This window comes from Dendrobates tinctorius, unplaced genomic scaffold (genome assembly GCF_039654945.1).
Source record: "Dendrobates tinctorius isolate UK_male_01 unplaced genomic scaffold, ASM3965494v1 ptg000165l, whole genome shotgun sequence".
NCBI classification, from domain to species: Eukaryota; Metazoa; Chordata; class Amphibia; order Anura; family Dendrobatidae; genus Dendrobates; species Dendrobates tinctorius.
The window spans coordinates 22,014,893-22,034,601 of NW_027361832.1; the positions used below are offsets into that span (position 1 = coordinate 22,014,893).

Genomic DNA, 19,709 nt, shown 5'->3' on the forward strand with positions numbered 1-19,709 from the left:
CTCCACCAGAGACAGCCACCCCTTCTTGATTGACAGCAGAGACAGAGGTGGTGCTGCTCTCCATAGACAATCAAAAGCGGGGGCAGCACCAACGGGGAGAAGTGAAGAGACGACAAAGATGTCTTCAATACTATAATGTTTAGAAAGTAAGGCCATTACAGAAGTTTTCTTCTGTGCATTAACACTAGTTTTCTTCACGGCCCCCATTATCAATGTTAATAGACACATCATAAAACTTCCTTGCATGGTTATGTGCAAGAATCTATTCATCTGAACGGATCTTGTATATTTTTCATGGCCTAATGTGGGTCATACACCCCAGCATTAATGCAAACATTGCCTCAACAAAGCGCTCAGGCTAAGCCCTGAATACTCATGCAGCTATAATGACATGTACATATGGTATATGCTCAGATATTTCAGGCTTTTTTATTTGTAGAACATATATAGAAATTCTGTAAACCACGGGAAATTATATGTAACTTGATCAGAAAAACTAATAATATACATTTTAGAATAAGATAATACTGTAACAAAATGAGGAAAATAATGAAAGGGTCAGGATACTTTGTGAATGCACCGCATATCATTACGGGATTGCAAGAGAACTGTTGAATTGTAAAACCAAATGCCTATCGGCAATGTGTCTCTTCTCATTAGTGATAGAACGAGCTGGACCAATCCATAACTTTTTCAGATGAACAATTTATGAAAATTAGACTTTTGTGTTGTACGTGACACATAAGTGATGATGATGATCACTTCACCAATGTCAAAGTGGAGAAGAAGAGATTCAACCGGATTAATAAGTAGAATTAGCAAGAATCTTCAATTCCATATAACATCATTTATATTGTGACGATCAGATCTGGTTTTTTTTTACCTTTAATCACTGTGTTCTCAGAAATCACCATTTAATGTACATTACTGGACATCAGTTTATGAGACTGATTGGGGTAAAGTCGAATATGAGCCAAAGAATATCGTATCTCTGTGCGGTTACCCAGCAAGATGTAATGACCGCGGACAGGAGATTCACATTTTATTCAGAGGGAAATAGGATAAAATGAGGTTGTGTTATCTCAGAGCTCACATACCGCAGCCGCTCAGTCCTGTGCATAGTGTCACTTTAGCATTTTGTAGTCAACTTCTGATATATTTTAAATTATGTAACTACATACAGTATATATCCAAACATAAAATGCACAATATGTCAGAATTTCAGAATACCATATGTAAAATAGGCACAGAGGAGCGTACAAAATCGATGTTAGGGCTCATTCACACCATCCATCTTGTACGAATAATATCCATGGTTTTCATGAATAGCACTCAAACCCATGACATTGTATGGGGCAGTGCACATTTCCGATTATTCCCTCGGACCGAGTGAACAAACGGTGACAAGTCTGATTCTGATCCAAGGGTCGGATCAAAATCCGCAATACAAATCTATGGAACCATGGAAAAAAATCAAATAGAACTCGGATGACATCGGAGTGCGGTCCAAATTTTACGGAGTGTCAGAAAGGAAAAAGTGGAGCAAATTCTTTTTACTCCATGTAAAAGAAAAACTGATGCCACTCTGATCAAACTTAAAGTCTGTCAGAATAATAGGTCTGTTTTTATTGTATCTGGAGTTATGTCAACCTACTCTTAATCTGAGGGGACAGAGGAGAGACTCCATAGACAACACATCTCCATACACTATTAAGATTTACTCTGGATGAAATTACTGTATATGGAAAGATTGGGTATTAAAATATCATACAAGGATTGTATGCTATTTTAATAAATAAATAAACATATATAAAATTATGTATTTAATTATTCAATAAATAATATAAAATAGTAAAAAAAACTTCCTTCTCACCCCCCAATGGGGGTGGTCTTTGTTGTCCTTTCTCATTCTCGGGTCCTCTACAAGAGGTCTGGGAGTTTGAGGGTTCTGCGCAGGATCTTGGTTGTTCCCATTATGGCGCTTTTCTGGACAGAGTTCAGATGTTGCTCATTGGATCTGTTGTAGCCATTTTCCCAACTTAGGGGGTCACTGCTCTAAGTGCTCCTATCACAACTGTAATCACTGTTGTCTTCACCTTGCACATCTTCTCCACTTCTCCTTTCAGGCCCTGGTATTTCTCCAGCTTCTAATATTCCTTCTTTCTGATGTTGCTGTCACTTGGCACTGCCCCATCTAATATCATTGCTGTCTTCTGATCCTTGTCTATTATGACAATGTCTGGTTGGTTAGCCAACACCTGCTTATCTGTCTGGATCTTGAAGTCCCACAGGATTTTAGCCCTTTCATTTTCCACCACTTTTTCTGGGGTCTCCCACCTGGACGTAGGGTGGCTTAGCCCATATGCTGAACAGATGTTCCTGTATACAATTCCCGTTACTTGGTTGTGACATTCAGTATACGCTATTCCTGCTTATATTTTGCATAGTTGGGACGCCCTCACACCCAGGGCTGTGGGGTACTTGGTACCGGGCCCGGTGGATCTCAATGGCAGTTGTCACGGAAGCTGTGACCCGGCCCGTGGCCCTGGGCGCCCATTGTAAATGTTCAGTGTGAATGAATAAGTCGTGACGCCACCTGTGGTGTTCGTCAATGTAGATGTTAGACTGACGCTGCAGACAGATCCTCTGGGACAGATGGTGTGGTGCAGCAGTGATGGTATAGCCCTCCACAGGCAGGGCTGTTGTCCCAGGGCAGAGTAGATGTGGTGACACTTAGGTGGTGTAGTGTCAGGCACAGGGGATGTAGCAGTGTCGGGCAGGTTGATGCTGGAATAAGTGGAGGACACCAGGGCATGTAGTTCCAAAGCTTTCCTCACAGTCTGTTGTACAAACAGGTGCCTGCTTCCGTGCCGTGTCCTCCAGGTCTGGGACTCAGTCAACCCCCAGGTCAGATGGAATACTCCTTTCCAACACTCCGCCAACTTGTGCCTTTCTGAACGTCTCCTCTTATAGCGCCTTTAGATGAAGTACTCCTAGTACTGAGTTACACTGAAGTTCCTCCTGTCCGATGTTCCTAAGAACTTTACTTGTATGGCAGACAGCTGTAGCCCACTTCAGTGACTCCTTGCTACTAAGTTCCGGCTCACTATCCAGTTGCTGTTGTGCCCCCAAGTCTTGTGTGGGAATAAAGTGGTCACTACTTCTATTCCTCCGGTGTCTGCTGCAGGACCATTAGTATCCGTACAACCTCGGGGACGGGCCCCGGCCTTGCGCTTCGAACTTCTAGGAAGGGTTCTCGTCTCACCCACGTCCTCTGTTCTCTTTTACTCCTCACGGTCCATACTAATCCTTTCTTTCTGTGGAGAGCCAAGCTTTCAGTCTATGTTGCTCTCTTTCTCCCTTTCCCGTGCCAGCAGACCCAGATCTCTGGGATCTGCTGCAGCACTTCCATCCATCTATCCCTCTCTCTAGGGATCTTCTTCTCTCTCCACCCAACTACTGACTGACTTAAACTCTTCCTGCACCTTGAAATGTAATCTAACTCCACCCACCTCCCAGCACGTTTCGTGTTCCAAGCAGTGAGCCACCAATGGGTGCTTTGCTATACTCCAAGCAGGGAGCCGCTGAAGGTGCTTTGCTACACTACTTTGTGGTGTGGGGTGCAGGTGTTGGAGCGTGGTCAGCAGTCTCCACCTTACCTGGATGGTGGGGCACCACACCTCAGGAGGAGTTGCAGTACCTCTGTGGCGACTGAGCCTCAGGGGCGCCACATATATATATATATATATATATATATATATATATATATACTGCTCAAAATTATAAAGGGAACACTTAAACAACAAAATGTAACTCCAAGTCAGTCACACTTCTGTGAAATCGACACTGATTGTGATTCAATTTCTCCTGTTGTTGTGCCAATGGAACAAACAACAGGTTGAAATGATAGGAAGGTCACTACCATCCATGTGTCTACTCAGTAAGAGTGCCTAGTGTTTCCTTTATTTTTTGAGCAGTATATACAGTACAGACCAAAAGTTTGGACACACCTTCTTATTCAAAGAGTTTTCTTTATTTTCATGACTATGAATATTGTAGATTCACTCTGAAGGCATCAAAACTATGAATTAACACATGTGGAATTATATAATTAACAAAAAAGTGTGAAACAACTGAAAATATGTCTTATATTCTAGGTTCTTCAAAGTAGCCACCTTTTGCTTTGATTACTGCTTTGCACACTCTTGGCATTCTCTTGATGAGCTTCAAGAGGTAGTCACCGGAAATGGTTTTAACTTCACAGGTGTGCCCTGTCAGGTTTAATAAGTGGGATTTCTTGTCTTATAAATGCGGTTGGGACCATCAGTTGTGTTGTGCAGAAGTCTGGTGGATACACAGTTGATTGTCCTACTGAATAGACAGTTAGAATTTGTATTATGGCAAGGAAAAAGCAGCTAAGTAAAGAAAAATGAGTGGCCATCATTACTTTAAGAAATGAAGGTCAGTCAGTCTGAAAAATTGGGAAAACTTTGAAAGTGTCCCCAAGTGCAGTGGCAAAAACCATCAAGGGCTACAAAGAAACTGCCTCACATGAGGACCGCCCCAGGAAAGGAAGACCAAGAGTCACCTCTGCTGCGGAGGATAAGTTTATCCGAGTCACCAGCCTCAGAGATCGCAGGTTAACAGCAGCTCAGATTAGAGACCAGGTCAATGCCACACAGAGTTCTAGCAGCAGACACATCTCTACAACAACTGTTAAGAGGAGACTTTGTGCAGCAGGCCTTCATGGTAAAATAGCTGCTAGAAAACCACTGCTAAGGACAGGCAACAAGCAGAAGAGACTTGTTTGGGCTAAAGAACACAAGGAATGGACATTAGACCAGTGGAAATCTGTGCTTTGGTCTGATGAGTCCAAATTTCAGATCTTTGGTTCCAACCACTGTGTCTTTGTGCGATGCAGAAAAGGTGAACGGATGGACTATACATGCCTGGTTCCCACCGTGAAGCATGGAGGAGGACATGTGATGGTGTTGGGGTGCTTTGCTGGTGACACTGTTGGGGATTTATTCAAAATTGATGGCATACTGAACCAGCATGGCTACCACAGCATCTTGCAGCGGCATGCTATTCCATCCGGTTTGTGTTTAGTTGGATCATCATTTATTTTTCAACAGGACAATGACCCCAAACACACCTCCAGGCTGTGTAAGGGCTATTTGACCAAGAAGGAGAGTGATGGGGTGCTACGCCAGATGACCTGGCCTCCACAGTCACCAGACTTGAACCCAATCAAGATGGTTTGAGGTGAGCTGGACCGCAGAGTGAAGGCAAAAGGGCCAACAAGTGCTAAGCATCTCTGGGAACTCCTTCAAGACTGTTGGAAGACCATTTCCGGTGACATCAAGAGAATGCCAAGAATGTGCAAAGCAGTAATCAAAGCAATAGGTGGCTACTTTGAAGAACCTAGAATATAAGACATATTTTCAGTTGTTTCACACTTTTTTGTTAATTATATAATGCCACATGTGTTAATTCATTGTTTTGATGCCTTCAGAGTGAATCTACAATTTTCATAGTCATGAAAATAAAGAAAACTCTTTGGATGAGAAGGTGTGTCCAAACTTTTTGTCTGTACTGTTATATATATATATATATATATGTATATATATATACATACATACACAAGGTGGGACATTTATATGGATACACCTAAATAAAATGGGAATGGTTGATGATATCAACTTCCTGTTTGTGGCACATTAGTATATGGAAAGGGAAAAACTTTTCAAGATGGGTGGTGACCATGGTGGCCATTTTGAAGTCGGCCATTTTGGATCCAGCTTTATTTTTTCCAATGGGAAGAGGGTCATGTGACACATCAATCTTAATGAGAATTTCACAAGAAAAACAATGGTGTGCTTTGTTTTTGTGTTGCTATCAGTGTGTCAAGAGTGGGAGAAGAGGGTTGCATTGACAATCCAGCACAATGGGCAGCACTTTGAACACATTTTATAAGTGGTCATAAACTTGTAAGTAACACATGAAAGAATAAAAATATGCTAAAACCAAGCACACCATTGTTTTTCTTGTGAAATTCTCATTAAGTTTGATGTGTCACATGACCCTCTTCCCATTGAAAAAAATAAAGCTGGATCCAAAATGGCCAACTTCAAAAAGGCAACTGTGATGTTGTCACATCTCCTGTTGTTTGTGGGCTGTTGCCCTTGTTTGCATTCTTTGCCTAGTAACAGTGATGTAGGGGAGAGGAGGAGTCAGAGGCAGGGACGTGGAGAGGAAGGAGGAAGTAAGGAATAAAAAAAAAGCACGGCCTAGCAGCCAAGCACCAGTACATCAGTGTACGTCTCTGAATTCTTTATCGCCGACATCACGACACTACAACTGGCGACGAGGAAGCGTTCATTTATCAGCCACAGGTATTTCAGTCCCACGAACAGTCTACAAGGCTATCAGCACTCACTATGGCTTGTCTACCCGCATTTCCCGCTTTTGATGTGCATCAGTCCCAAGCAAACCTGGCAGTATCTTGGGATAAATGGCTAAAGCGATTCGGGATATTTCTGCAAGCCATGAATGTCTCTGATGATACCCGGAAAAAAGCCATGCTATTACACTACGCAGGGGAGCAGGTTTACGATATATTCACTACTCTGCCGAATACAGGGGAGGACAAGGACTATGAGCTCAGCAAAGCTGCGTTAAGCAAGCACTTCTCCCCTCACAGAAATCCGGCATTTGAAATTTTTAAGTTCAGGCAGTCAAAGCAGTCGCCAACAGAAAGCATGGCTGAGTATCATGTCCGGCTACGACACCTTGCAGCGCACTGTGAATTTGCGGAGGTAGACAAAGAAATCCAAATGCAGATCGTACAAGGATGTATTTCCTCCAAGTTAAGGAGACAAGCACTCAGAGACCCCACCATGACGTTAGCGAAGTTGCTAGATACAGCGCGTATAAATGATGCTGCAGACAAACAAGCTAAACTGACAGAGAACATCGAGCATGAGCCAGACGCGACATCTTCTATAGCAAAGCTTACACAGAAACCAAATGTGCCTCGCACGCAGGCAGCCACATGTTACAACTGCGGTGGATCGTATCCTCACCAGAATGTCTGCCCAGCAAAGGGAGGAACTTGTCATAATTGCGGAAAGCAAAATCATTTTGCAAAGGTGTGTAGATCCAAGCCACAATCTCCTCATACCACCGCACAACCTAGGTCACCGAAGATCCAAACACTGCAGATTAATGACGAGTCCCACAGCACCTATTTATTCTCCGTGACGGAAGAGGGATCTAATACTGTGCACGCAGTTACTAATCCAAAACGAGTAATCCTAGTGAATGGCAATCCAATAGAAGCCCTGGTGGACACGGGGGCATCAGTCAACGTCATCAGTCATACAGTCTACAACCAGCTCCTAAACAAACCTACTCTACAAAGTACTAACATAAAGATTTTTCCTTATGGCTCAGCAGCTGCACTGCCCCTGTGCGGAAAATTTCAGTCAGAAGTAGCAGCTGAAGGAAAGTCCATCACTGACACCTTCTATGTGGTAGAATGCTCTGCGGACACACTTCTCAGCTGTACCAGTGCAATATCTCTGGGCCTTGTGAACCTTGTCAACAGCATTACAGGTCCTTCGGCCCACCACATTATGCAGAAGTACCCAAATCTCTTTAAAGGCCTAGGTAAGCTAAAGGATGTTCAAATAAAATTGCATATAGATCCGTCAGTACAGCCCTCTATTCAGCCCCACAGGCGCATTCCATTCCATGTCCGCAAGCTTGTGGAGCAAGAACTGCAAGACCTGGAGGCGTCCGATGTCGTCGAACGCGTTGAAGGCCCGACCCCCTGGGTTTCACCAATCGTTGTTGCACCTAAACCGAAGCAGCCAGGTAAAATCCGACTATGTGTGGATATGCGCCACGCCAATCGGGCGATCCAAAGAGAAAGGCACATCACGCCCACTATTGATGACATTCTCGCAGACCTGAATGGTGCGAAGGTATTTTCAAAAATTGACCTAAACTCAGGCTATCATCAACTGGAATTGCATCCAGACTCCAGGTACATTACAACTTTTAGCACGCATGTGGGCCTGCGCAGATTTAAGAGATTGAACTTTGGCATCTCATCGGCCGCAGAAATTTTTCAGAATATCGTCAGCCAGGTTCTGTCTGGCATTGCAGGAGTCCTCAACGTCAGTGATGACATTCTCATTTATGGCACAACCCAAGAGGAACATGACAATCGCCTAGAACAAGTATTTCAAAGACTCCAAGCCTGCAATCTCACTGTCAATCCGTCAAAATGTGAATTTAACCAAAAATCATCAACTTTTTTTGGATACATATTTTCTGAACAAGGAGTTTCAGCTGACCCACAGAAAGTGGCTGCCATAAAATCGGCTAGCCCACCGCAAAATGTGTCAGATGTTCGCAGCTTCCTAGGACTGGTCACATACTGTGGGCAATTTATACCTGACCTAGCCACTGTTTCTGAACCTCTGCGAAAGCTCACAAAGAAAGACTCTCCGTGGACATGGGGCACTGAGCAGCAAGCTGCTTTTGACGCATTGAAAACCAACCTAACCAGCGACACTGTCATGGCCTATTTTGACCCGTCAAAACCCACACAGCTACTGGTGGATGCTAGTCCAGTAGGCCTAGGGGCAATTCTCACACAAGTGTCTAGCGCAGGCGACATATCCACAATCTCATATGCCAGCAAGACACTAACGGATACAGAGCAGCGATATTCACAAACTGAGAGAGAAGCCCTGGCAGTTGTGTGGGGGTGCCTTCATTTCCATTTATACCTTTTTGGACATCAATTCACAGTGATAACTGACCACAAGCCACTCGTTCCAATTTTCAATAAGCCCTCTTCAAAGCCTCCCCCGCGTCTTGAACGCTGGTTGCTCCGCTTACAGAACTATCATCTCCAGTTGAGATACGAGGCGGGAGCTGGAAATCCTGCAGACTATTTCTCGAGACACCCAGCACCACAGCCCACCACAGACGACATCCCCGCGACGATTCTGGCGGAGGAGCATGTCAACTTTGTCGTCGCCCATTCGGTACCGAAAGCTATGACCATACAGGAAATTAAGCAAGCGCTGGATGCCGATCACCAACTTCAATTTGTGATAGAGACGGTTCGGTCAAAGAACTGGAACAGTTTTCTCGCTGAGGCCCGCCTTCACCCTACTGATCAAGCTGGGTACCTGGAGGTTTTCTTTAACGCGAGACATTCACTATCAGTATCAGACTCAAATATGCTCTTAAGAGATAATCGCCTGGTGATACCTCAGAAACTTCAGAGCAGGGTACTGGATCTGGCGCATGAAGCTCATCAAGGGGTCGTGAAAACGAAGCAGCTACTGCGGGAGAAAGTGTGGTTTCCCGGACTTTACAAAAAGGCGGAGGCACTCGTTGAAACATGCATACCGTGCCAAGCCACTACAGTTGCCCATAGACGTGCACCATTACAAATGACACCCCTGCCAGCCGGCCCATGGATAGCTGTTAGCATCGATTTCTGCAGTCTACCGGATAGCTCCTATCTGCTGGTGATCATGGATGACTTTTCAAGGTTTCCAGTCATCGAACATGTTTCTACAACCTCGGCCAAGGCTATTTTACCAAAATTAGACAAGATCTTCTCGGCATATGGCATACCGGAGATTGTGAAATCTGACAATGGACCGCCTTTTAATAGCACAGACTTTCAGTCCTTCGCAACCTACCTGGGTTTCACACACCGGAAAATAACTCCTTGCTGGCCTCAGGCCAACGGTGAAGTCGAACGATTCATGCAATCGCTCAACAAGACCCTAAGGATTGCTACCATGGAGCACAAGGACTTACAGCAAGAGTTGAACGCATTCCTCAGACAGTACAGGGCTACACCCCACTCTACAACGGGAATACCACCTGCAATGGCACTGTTCAACAGGCCCTTATGGGTCAAACTTCCAAGCATTCCAGCAATCTCCGTCCAGACCCCGATTTCTATTAATGACTCCATATCAAAGGAAAAGATGAAACGGTATGCAGATAAGCGCAACCATCGAGGCAGGCAGCCGGCAATACAGGTGGGCGATTGGGTCCTGGCACAAAGGTTAAAAGCGACTAGCAAGTTTGCGTCACCGTACTATCCGGAACCCTTTCAAGTTATAGGCGTTAAGGGCACCATGGTTACTGCCCGGAATCAAAGTCGTCAGGTCACACGAAATGTGTCCCACTTTAAAAAACTCCGGGGCCACGTCCCAAAAACCACGCCTATTGAGGAAGCGGAGAGCGACGACTTCCTGCCAGAGACTGGAGATGCCGTAAGCATAACAGGGGATGTCTCCGGGGATACTCAGGGCTTATCTGGTGATGGTCCGTCTCACCGCTATCCGACTAGGACCTATCGCAGACCACCTGCCCACCTTACAGACTATGTTCTGCAGTGAGACTTAATGTTTGAACGACAATATTCTTCAAATGTTTCAGTTTTTTTTTGTTGTGAGAAAAGAAGAGGTGTGATGTTGTCACATCTCCTGTTGTTTGTGGGCTGTTGCCCTTGTTTGCATTCTTTGCCTAGTAACAGTGATGTAGGGGAGAGGAGGAGACAGAGGCAGGGACGTGGAGAGGAAGGAGGAAGTAAGGAATAAAAAAAAAGCACGGCCTAGCAGCCAAGCACCAGCACATCAGTGTACGTCTCTGAATTCTTTATCGCCGACATCACGACACTACAGCAACCATAGTCACCACCCATCTTGAAAAGTTTCCCCCCTCCCATATACTAATGTGCCACAAACAGGAAGCTGATATCACCAAGCATTCCCATTTTATTTAGGTGTATCCATGTAAATTATTAAACAACATGTATGTCAGTACCTGGATAAGAATGAAGTGATTAAACAGAGTCAGCATGGGTTTGTAACTAATAAGTCATGTCAGACTAACTTAATTTCCTTCTATGACAGAATCACTGATTGGGTGGATCAAGGAAATGCTGTAGATATAGTATATCTTGACTTCAGCAAAGCATTTGACAAAGTATCTCATACAATCCTTATCGAAAAAATGACTAAGTATGGAATGGGCAAGGCAACTGTTAGGTGGATTCATAGCTGGCTTAGTGATCGGACCCAAAGAGTGGTTGTAAATGGCTGCACATCCAGTTGGAAGAATGTCTCAAGTGGGGTACCACAGGGCTCTGTCCTGGGCCCTGTATTGTTCAACATCTTTATCAACGATTTAGATGAAGGAATTGAGGGTAAACTGATTAAATTTGCTGATGACACAACGCTAGGAGGGATAGCTAATACTAGAGAAGAGAGAGAGAGGATTCAAAAAGATATAAATAAACTGGAGAAGTGGGCAGCAACTAACAGAATGGTTTTTAACAGGGAAAAATGCCAAGTACTACATCTGGGCAATAAAAATGAAAAGAGCATATACAGAATGGGAGGAATAGGCCTAAGCAACAGCACATGTGAAAAAGACTTGGGTATACTAATAGATCACAGACTGAATATGAGTCAACAGTGTGATGCAGCAGCAAGAAAGGCAAATGCAATTCTAGGATGTATTAACAGAAGCATACAGTCTAGATCACGTGAAGTCATTATTTCCCTCTACTCCTCTTTGGTCAGACCTCATCTGGAATATTGTGTCCAGTTTTGGGCACCACATTTTAAAAAAGACATCAACAAACTGGAGCAAGTTCAGAAAAGGGCAACCAGAATGGTGACCGGTCTGCAAACCCTGTCTTATGAGGAAAGGTTGCAGGATTTGGGATTGTTTAGTTTGCAAAAGAGAAGACTGAGAGGAGACTTAATAGCTGTCTACAAATATCTAAAGGGCTGTCACATTGTAGAAGGATCAACTTTATTCTCATTTGCACAAGGAAAGACTAGAAGCAATGGGATGAAACTGAATGGGAGGAGTCACAGATTAGATATTAGAAAAAACTTTTTGACAGTTAGAGTGATCAAAGAGTGGAAAAAGCTGCCACGAGAAGTGGTGCGTTCTCCTTCAATGGAAGTCTTCAAACAGAGGCTGGACAGACATCTGACTGGGATGATTTAGCGAATCCTGCTTTGAGCAGGGGGTTGGACCAGATGGCCCAGGAGGTCCATTCCAACTCTACAATTCTATGATTCTATGATTCTATGAAATGGCCCACCCTGTATATATATATATATATATATATACATATATATATATATATATATATATAGTAAGGTAGCACTTGTCATTAAGGTAGGAGATACTCGCTAGGCAGCCAAATAACCAGGTCCGGCACAGGTTTCTCATATAACTCCAACAGTTCATGCAGTTTATTAAGCATCATAAACCATGAACAGCAACAGAAAGTTCATATTTACAGCATAGCGTCCATGACAGAGCTCCACTCTGTTAACCCTGTAGTCACACAGGTTATGCAATGTCTAATACGCAGGCTCCCTAGCCTCACCCCGTGGCCGGGTTACCTCATGGTTGCTTCACCACACTGCAGACGTCCATTCCCTCCCCTGGGAACTCTCAGACACGTGCAGCCATTATACACACAGGCACTTCAGGAAGGCAGACACATCTTCCAGCGAGACCTTCCAAACGGACCAACTGGGTCCAAGCATTCACTCATGTGACCTACCCTGGCCATCTTATATGGTCTGTAGCCACGCCCACCGGATCACATGGCTATGACCTCATCACAGGTCCTTCAATCATTCACACACATATACTTTACTATGGCATTCTAGACACCGCCGCTAGGTGGGTTTGTAGGTAGCTGGTCCTGCTCGTCTCACCAGCTACCTGGAAAGCTCTCCCTGACACAGTGTAATGAAAGCTCACCAGTACCTCTGCTGATCAGCACACATATTCAAGCTTCCATCCCAAGGCCACCTACCTTGGGATACATAATGATCATTCAGCATCCTGCCACTCATCCTCTCCCCTGGGACACCCACACAGCGCCCCCTAGCAGACACAGTGGTCACTACACCTATATATATATACAGTATATGCTTTTTGTTGCTTTTTTAGAATGTAAGGTTTTAAATTAAACTGCTGTGTTTTGGAAACTTCCTGTAAGGGCTCAAGAAAGATATATATCTTTGTACCGTGTTAGCCAGTAGATAGAAAAGTATTTAGAATTGAGAGTCCTCAGTGGCTGATACCTTTTAATGGCTACCGGAAAAGATGGTAACAAACTACAAGCTTTCGAGACTACTCAGGTCTCTAGATCAGGCAAAGACTAATACAACATCTGAAGAATCACATATTTATACACGAAAGAGCACAGAAATAACGCAATAGATAATACAAGTGATGTGAAGCAGAATTGTCATTATGGGAGAGGGATAAACAAAAAATATTTTAACAATTCATAGATAAGGAGTGTGAAAGTTTTATTGTCCTCTGATTGGGGTCTGGTACTGTGTTGTGATGCCCCCAGGAAGTCTGAAGAGCAAATTCCTTAATTGATGTAAAAAGACATAAATCCATGCGACACATTCATTCCTGCACTGAGTGTGTCAAGTTATCATATCCTGGTCATAGCGTGATGGACATTAAGCTACTTGTTTTAAAAGGTAACTTCAAGTCTCAGAGAGACAGGAGGGTCTGGGAGTATAAATTTATGACAATTTTTGACACACTCACTTTTTACATCAATTAGGGAATTTGCTCCTCAGACCTTCTGGGGGCATCACAACACAGTACCAGACCCCAATCAGAGGACAATAAAACTTTCACACTCCTTATCTATGAGCTGTTCCAATATTTATGTTTATCCCTCTTCCATAATGACAATTCTGCTTCATGTCACTTGTCTTATCTATTGCATCATTTCTGTAGTTTTGTGCACAAATATGTAATTCTTCAGATGTTGTATTAGTCTAGCCTGATGAAGAGACCTGAGTAGTCTCGAAAGCTTGCAATTTGTTACCATCTTTTCAGTTAGCCATTAAAAGGTATCAACCACCGAGGACTCTCACTTCTAAATGTTTTTGAAAGGGCTCATTCAGACATCAGTGATTTTTCTCTACACAAAAATTGGACATCAGTATCTTTGATCAGAGGGTCAGAGTTTGGTGATGTATCATCTTTACCAAAGTTTGGTCAGAGTTTCATCAAGCTTTCGCAGATGAAAAAAACAAATGAGGTTTCTCAAGCTTCCCTATCAAGCAGTCCATGAAAAACGGACAGCGCTTGGATGGCATCTAGTTGATTTTTTTCATAGATCCATAGACTTGCATTGGCGAGTTTGATCCGACACGCAAATCAATATCGGACAAATCTCGGTGCTTTTGTGTGGACCGCTAGATCAGAGAAAAAATTTGTTTGTGAACTACCCCATAGTCTATACTAGGTATGAGTGATAGCCATGAAAAACAAATGAGAAATTATGAAAGAAAGCTTATGTCTGGATAAGTTGTACTTAGTTATGCTTAAACTTGTCTGAGAAACTCAAGTGCGGATTACGTGCACTTTTAGTATGTTTTCGCTGAGTTCTAGTTTTTTATCTGCAGATTTTTTTCATCTCATTCAAGTCTATTTGGAAAATTTGCAACTGAAACAGGTACAGTATTTACTGCAAGATCAACTGACATATAGATATACAAACAAAAGAAAATGAACAGATGTGCAGATAATGCTCCAAGGTGTGACAGTATGGGAGGCTCACAAAGGGAGATCTGACCAAGGTGCAAAATCAAATAGCAACCACGCAAAACCAGAATATATTTATGCATCTCTAAACAAAGCAGGGGATAGCCACCAAATCAATGTGCCCCAGAGAAGCCCAGGGGGCATTTGACTCTCATATTGACATTGAGGTCAAATAGGTTATTATTATCTATTTCCATAGCATTCACTGCGGACTAAAACACATGCAAAACACACAAGCAAAAATGCAGCAAATCTGCAATAATTTTTAGAGATCTGAATTCTACCATGCTTTTCTGCGTGCACATGTAAGGAGGTGACTGGGACCCCCATTTGCCTCCCCTCTCTCCTTTACCTCGTGTAGTAACTGGATGGTTTGCCTGCAATGTTTTATGTCATCTATCTGTATTAAATTCATGTGCTGTGTTTGTATTGTCATAATATGTTCTTTTAACGTCTAACCAGTGTTGTATATGATCTCTATTGTAATGTTAGGGTAGGGAAAGAAAGAGTTAATAAAAGGGGCCGGTCCAGCCTGTGGATATGGAGCAGGAAGTTCCTGCTTCTGGGCAGAGCCCAGACAGAATTGCCCGAGGCAGGATGTGTGTCTCTGTCTGGGACAGAAAAGACCCCCGGTTGGGGAATAAAGGCTGCTGCAGACTGCAGGCAGAGTGGACAGACCCTGGGACCATAGGTCCATCTTCTGAAAGACTGTGTAGCACTTCAGTTTGAAGGGGAGCCATTGATGCTGACCAGTCTAAAGCAGATACAGGGAGAGAACAGGAAACCCTATTTCATGTACAGTAATGTTTTTTCCCTGTTGATTCAGAACTGTGCCTGACGTGTTTGTTCCTGGATCCTCACCCTCAGTGGCTGCAGTGAGCGTGGAAAAGGTAACTGATTGTGCTGTGGGACTGAGACCGCACCTGTCTTTCTCAAGTGCAAGGGGCTGTGGTGTTTATGGACTGTTGCTTTAAGAGACTCGATCATGACTCCTACCCGATGTCACCTTGTTACACACACATTTTCTTCTAAATGAAGTCGAACCCATCAAGTTTTGCAAGCAGAAGACACTTCAGGAAACTTTGGTGTTTTCTTTTTTCCTGAAGCATCTTATGTCACTTTTACAGTTGTTTCCCGAGCATTTTAATCACTTTGTTGCATAATGAAAAACCTCTAGTGTGTTTTTTTAAAGAAAAAACGATGGAAAAATGCTCCAAAAGAGATCTCCCATTAACTCGTAAAGTAGAGAATGTCTTCCAAGCTGTTACTTCTTTTAACCACTGAGCATTTTCAAAAACCTGAAACCATTAAAAGTTGTTCTAAATCCTGATCATATACACAGCAAGTCATTTTTAGATAGGAATGCTTATGTTCATTCTTTTGAACATTTTCTGATAGTTTTTTCAGGCAGTTTCCGAGTTGTGTGCACATTGTCTGAAGGAGGAAATGGAAATCTCTAATCTTGGGTAAAAGATCCAACCATGCCAAGAAAAGTTGGACTTTCAGAAGTCCTTCTCATTTTCAAGACTAATACTACACTTGTTTGATTAATGTGAGTCCACTAACAGGAAGGGAAAGGACCTCCAGGGCCATTGTGTCCAATACCCTGCTCATTGCAAGATTCTTTAAACCATCTCAGACAGATGTCTGTCCAGCCTCAGTTTGAAGTCTTCCATTGAAGGAGAACTCACCACCCCTCGTGGCATCTCTGCCTTCCTGGAATATGGATGCAATACATGCACACTCCCTTACAGTGAACAGCGGAACTCAAAGTAGCTGATTTAACTTACATGATTTTTTTTACAGCTCTTATATAATATGCAGAGACTTCAGACATGCATCTAGCATGGAGCATTGAAAGTAATATGCATCTACCAGTGAGATCAAGGTGGCCATAAATGAGTTCTCAGTGCTTTATGTGAACCATCATTGGTCTAATCAATTATCACACTCATATTTTAAAGGAAGACAGTCCACAAGTTTCCTGGTAAATATTTGTTTTCCGCATAAAGCATCATTCAAACATCAGTTTTTTTGATGTACGAGTTTCATCAATGTTTTTCATCGGATTTTCAGAAGCGTTTGGTCAGAGCTTCATCAGCATGTTTCACTGATGATAAAAAATGGATAATGCTTGTACGTGAAAAACTGATATGTAAATGAGTCCTGACTCCTTAGATGTCTATTTAAATAGAATGTTTGTCCAGAAAATGTTCTACACTTTAAAATAGGTTTTTATATTAAATGTTTTTCTTTAAATCTGGAAATGCTAACTTTTTTCAATTTCATATTACTATACTGAAAAATTCTGAAATGTCCCAGTTTTCCCATTGGCCACAAAGCCTGATATTACCTGTTCTATAGTGATCACTTTTCAGTAGTCATCTCATTATCGCCACAGGCAGGATTACAATGACTATGTATAATAACGCATGATCCTACCATCCACAGTAGGTGATGGCCCTGGCTCACCTCCTCCCATTCCCTGCACAATAACCTCTGCACAGGTCACAGAGCATGTCTAACAAATAGCAGATAATTATCATCTTCACACTATAGAGGTCGATGATCCATGTAGCTTTTTGTAAACCATATCTATCCAGCATAACAGCAGCCCAGACAAGATGACTGTCACCATAATCATCAACGGAAAGTGAAATAAAAAAGGTTCAAAAATCTAAAATACAAATACAAAAACAAACAGAAAATAACATTTTTCTATATGGTTTTAATCATTACCAGTAAAATAAGTCATACACTCCCTTGAAGTTACAAAGCAATAGGCAGTAAATAGGTATCATATTTCCTGCTGCCATCTAGAAATAAAAACACATACCAATTATACAAAATTGTACACCTGAAACCAAAGCCACAACTATTACAAAGCAGAAAAAATCATCAATACAAAATAATATGTGCACAAATGCTTTATTTCCTGCTTAATCCCATAGTGATCACCAATACCTCTTTTCACTGTCCTGAGATATAAGAGAATAGCATCTCCCCTATGGATGAACATGCAGCACTATAGTCGACACCCTGCTGCGTCAGCCACAATTGGTGTTGGCACCGACCTTGGACGTTAACCCCCTTAGATCCTGCTGTAGTCAACAGTGACTATGGTATCTAGGTGGTTAACAGAGTGTTGGGGCTCCTTTTTAACCCCATCGACACTGAGATCATGATTGTGTGGTCCTGATGATTTCCAGGTCAATTCACAGCCAAATAACGGCCTCAGAGTGTGCCGACTCTAGGGACCTGTTCAGATGCAACATTTAGGTGGTAAAAATAACATTTTTCTTTCCTGTCGCTTTACTTTGCATTAATTCCTGAAAAGCACCCGCAGGGTTAATAAACTACCTGATAGCAGTTTTGAATATGTTGAGGGGCGCTGTTTTTATAATGTTATCACTTTGGGGATAATCCAAAATATAGGACCCCCAAAGTCACTTCAAAACTGAATAAGTCTCTTAAAAAAATACGTTTTGCAAATTTTCTTGAAAAAAAAAAAAAGAAAAATCGCTACTACATTTTTAAACATTCTAACATCTAAAGAAAATAAAAGAACATTTCACAGACGGTGCTGATGTCAAGCAGAGATGAGAGAAATATTACTCATGAACTTTTTTGTGTGTCGTTTGACCATCTGGATTAAAGTGATAATCATTCAAAATGTGAAAATTGCTAAGATTTTGGACATTTTTGTAAATTTTCTGATATTTTTTATTGACTTAAATTTACCATTGAGATAAAGTATAATATGTTGTGAAAAAACAATCGGAAAATCACTGGGATATGTTGTAAGATTTCAGAGTTATTGCCAAATAAAGTGATACGTTAGATTTGAAAACTTGGCAGGTCACTAATGGGTTAAAACCATTCAAAAGCCATCAATCGTTTTTTTTTTTCATTTACTAAACCTTTTAAAAACCATATTGTTTTAAGGACCTACATTTTGTTCAAATTTCCTAATGTTTCTTGACGGTTTTTTTTTATCTGAGCCTGAGCTTTAAATCTCTAGCTGCCTGCAACTGCCAATTTGTTTTTAGCACAGAATTGTGAACATATTTAGATACCAAAACACAGTGTTCAGGGGGTTACATTTGCTTTAAAACATAAAAAGAGGCCCGATCTGCTTACACCACTCACAGAAAACAAACAATAGGGAAATACTCATAGCAGAGATTTCTTAAAGGAACCGTATCTGATTTCTTACCTAGTGGTTGACCTCCAATGATCCTCGCGTACTCTCCTGCCACCGCAGCCCTTGCATGTCTTTCACTGACGTACTGTACAAATGCATATCCTTTATGTACCGAGCATCCAACTATTTTCCCATATTTCGCAAATATTGCTTCAATGTCACTTTTTTTCACAATGCCTGTATTAAGGTTGCCAATGAAGACTCTGGAATTGATTGACCTCGGATCATTCTTGTTTGTGATGTTGCTAGTCTGTGTTTTGCCGGTCATTATTGGAGATATCTCAGGTCAACTGCAACAATAGTAAAGAAAAAAAATGAATAATGATGTAATTAATATAACAAAGGTCACAACAACCATATATTGTTCTTAACAGACAGATCTCTTTGTAACATGGAAAGTCGATAAGACATTTGCCCATCCTAAGGCCGGTAAACATTAATGCCAAAGTGCTGTATTAACATTTTTTTCCCTGAGCATAGTATTACACCATGAAATTAATGTGTTTGTTCGGGCTAAAAGGCTATTTTTCAGGAAACATATTGAGCGTTTTTGCTGAACATTAACTTCTTAAATGGGTAAAATTGAAAAGTGCATGAAGAAACAACTAACTTTGCAATTTGGTTTGCCACGAATAATAACGCACTAGCGACCCCGTGTCAGTGACTGTGGATCCACGAATAATAACGCACTAGCGACTCAGACAGGGACATTGAAGGAAAACCGTATAATACGATCCACAGCACTCAGGAACAAAGGATGGAAGCGCTACTACGTTGTCTTCTTTTATGACGATGTCGCCCAATCAAGGAATGATAGCGCAGTAGTGGCCACCAATCGGAGATGAGGGGG

The 19,709-nt window shown here is 42.2% G+C and overlaps 1 protein-coding gene across 3 annotated transcripts in view; it reads right to left on the reverse strand.

The window, feature by feature from the left end:
- RALYL (RALY RNA binding protein like) overlaps positions 1 to 19,709 on the reverse strand; it is a 937,349-nt gene that overhangs the window by 448,956 nt on the left and 468,684 nt on the right. For all 3 annotated transcript variants that reach the window (XM_073550584.1, XM_073550582.1, XM_073550583.1), the window contains exon 3: positions 18,872 to 19,149. In XM_073550584.1, coding sequence (XP_073406685.1) covers positions 18,872 to 19,127 — 256 coding nt within the window. In that variant the 5' untranslated portion in view covers positions 19,128 to 19,149. The remainder of the gene's footprint in view (positions 1 to 18,871; positions 19,150 to 19,709) is intronic.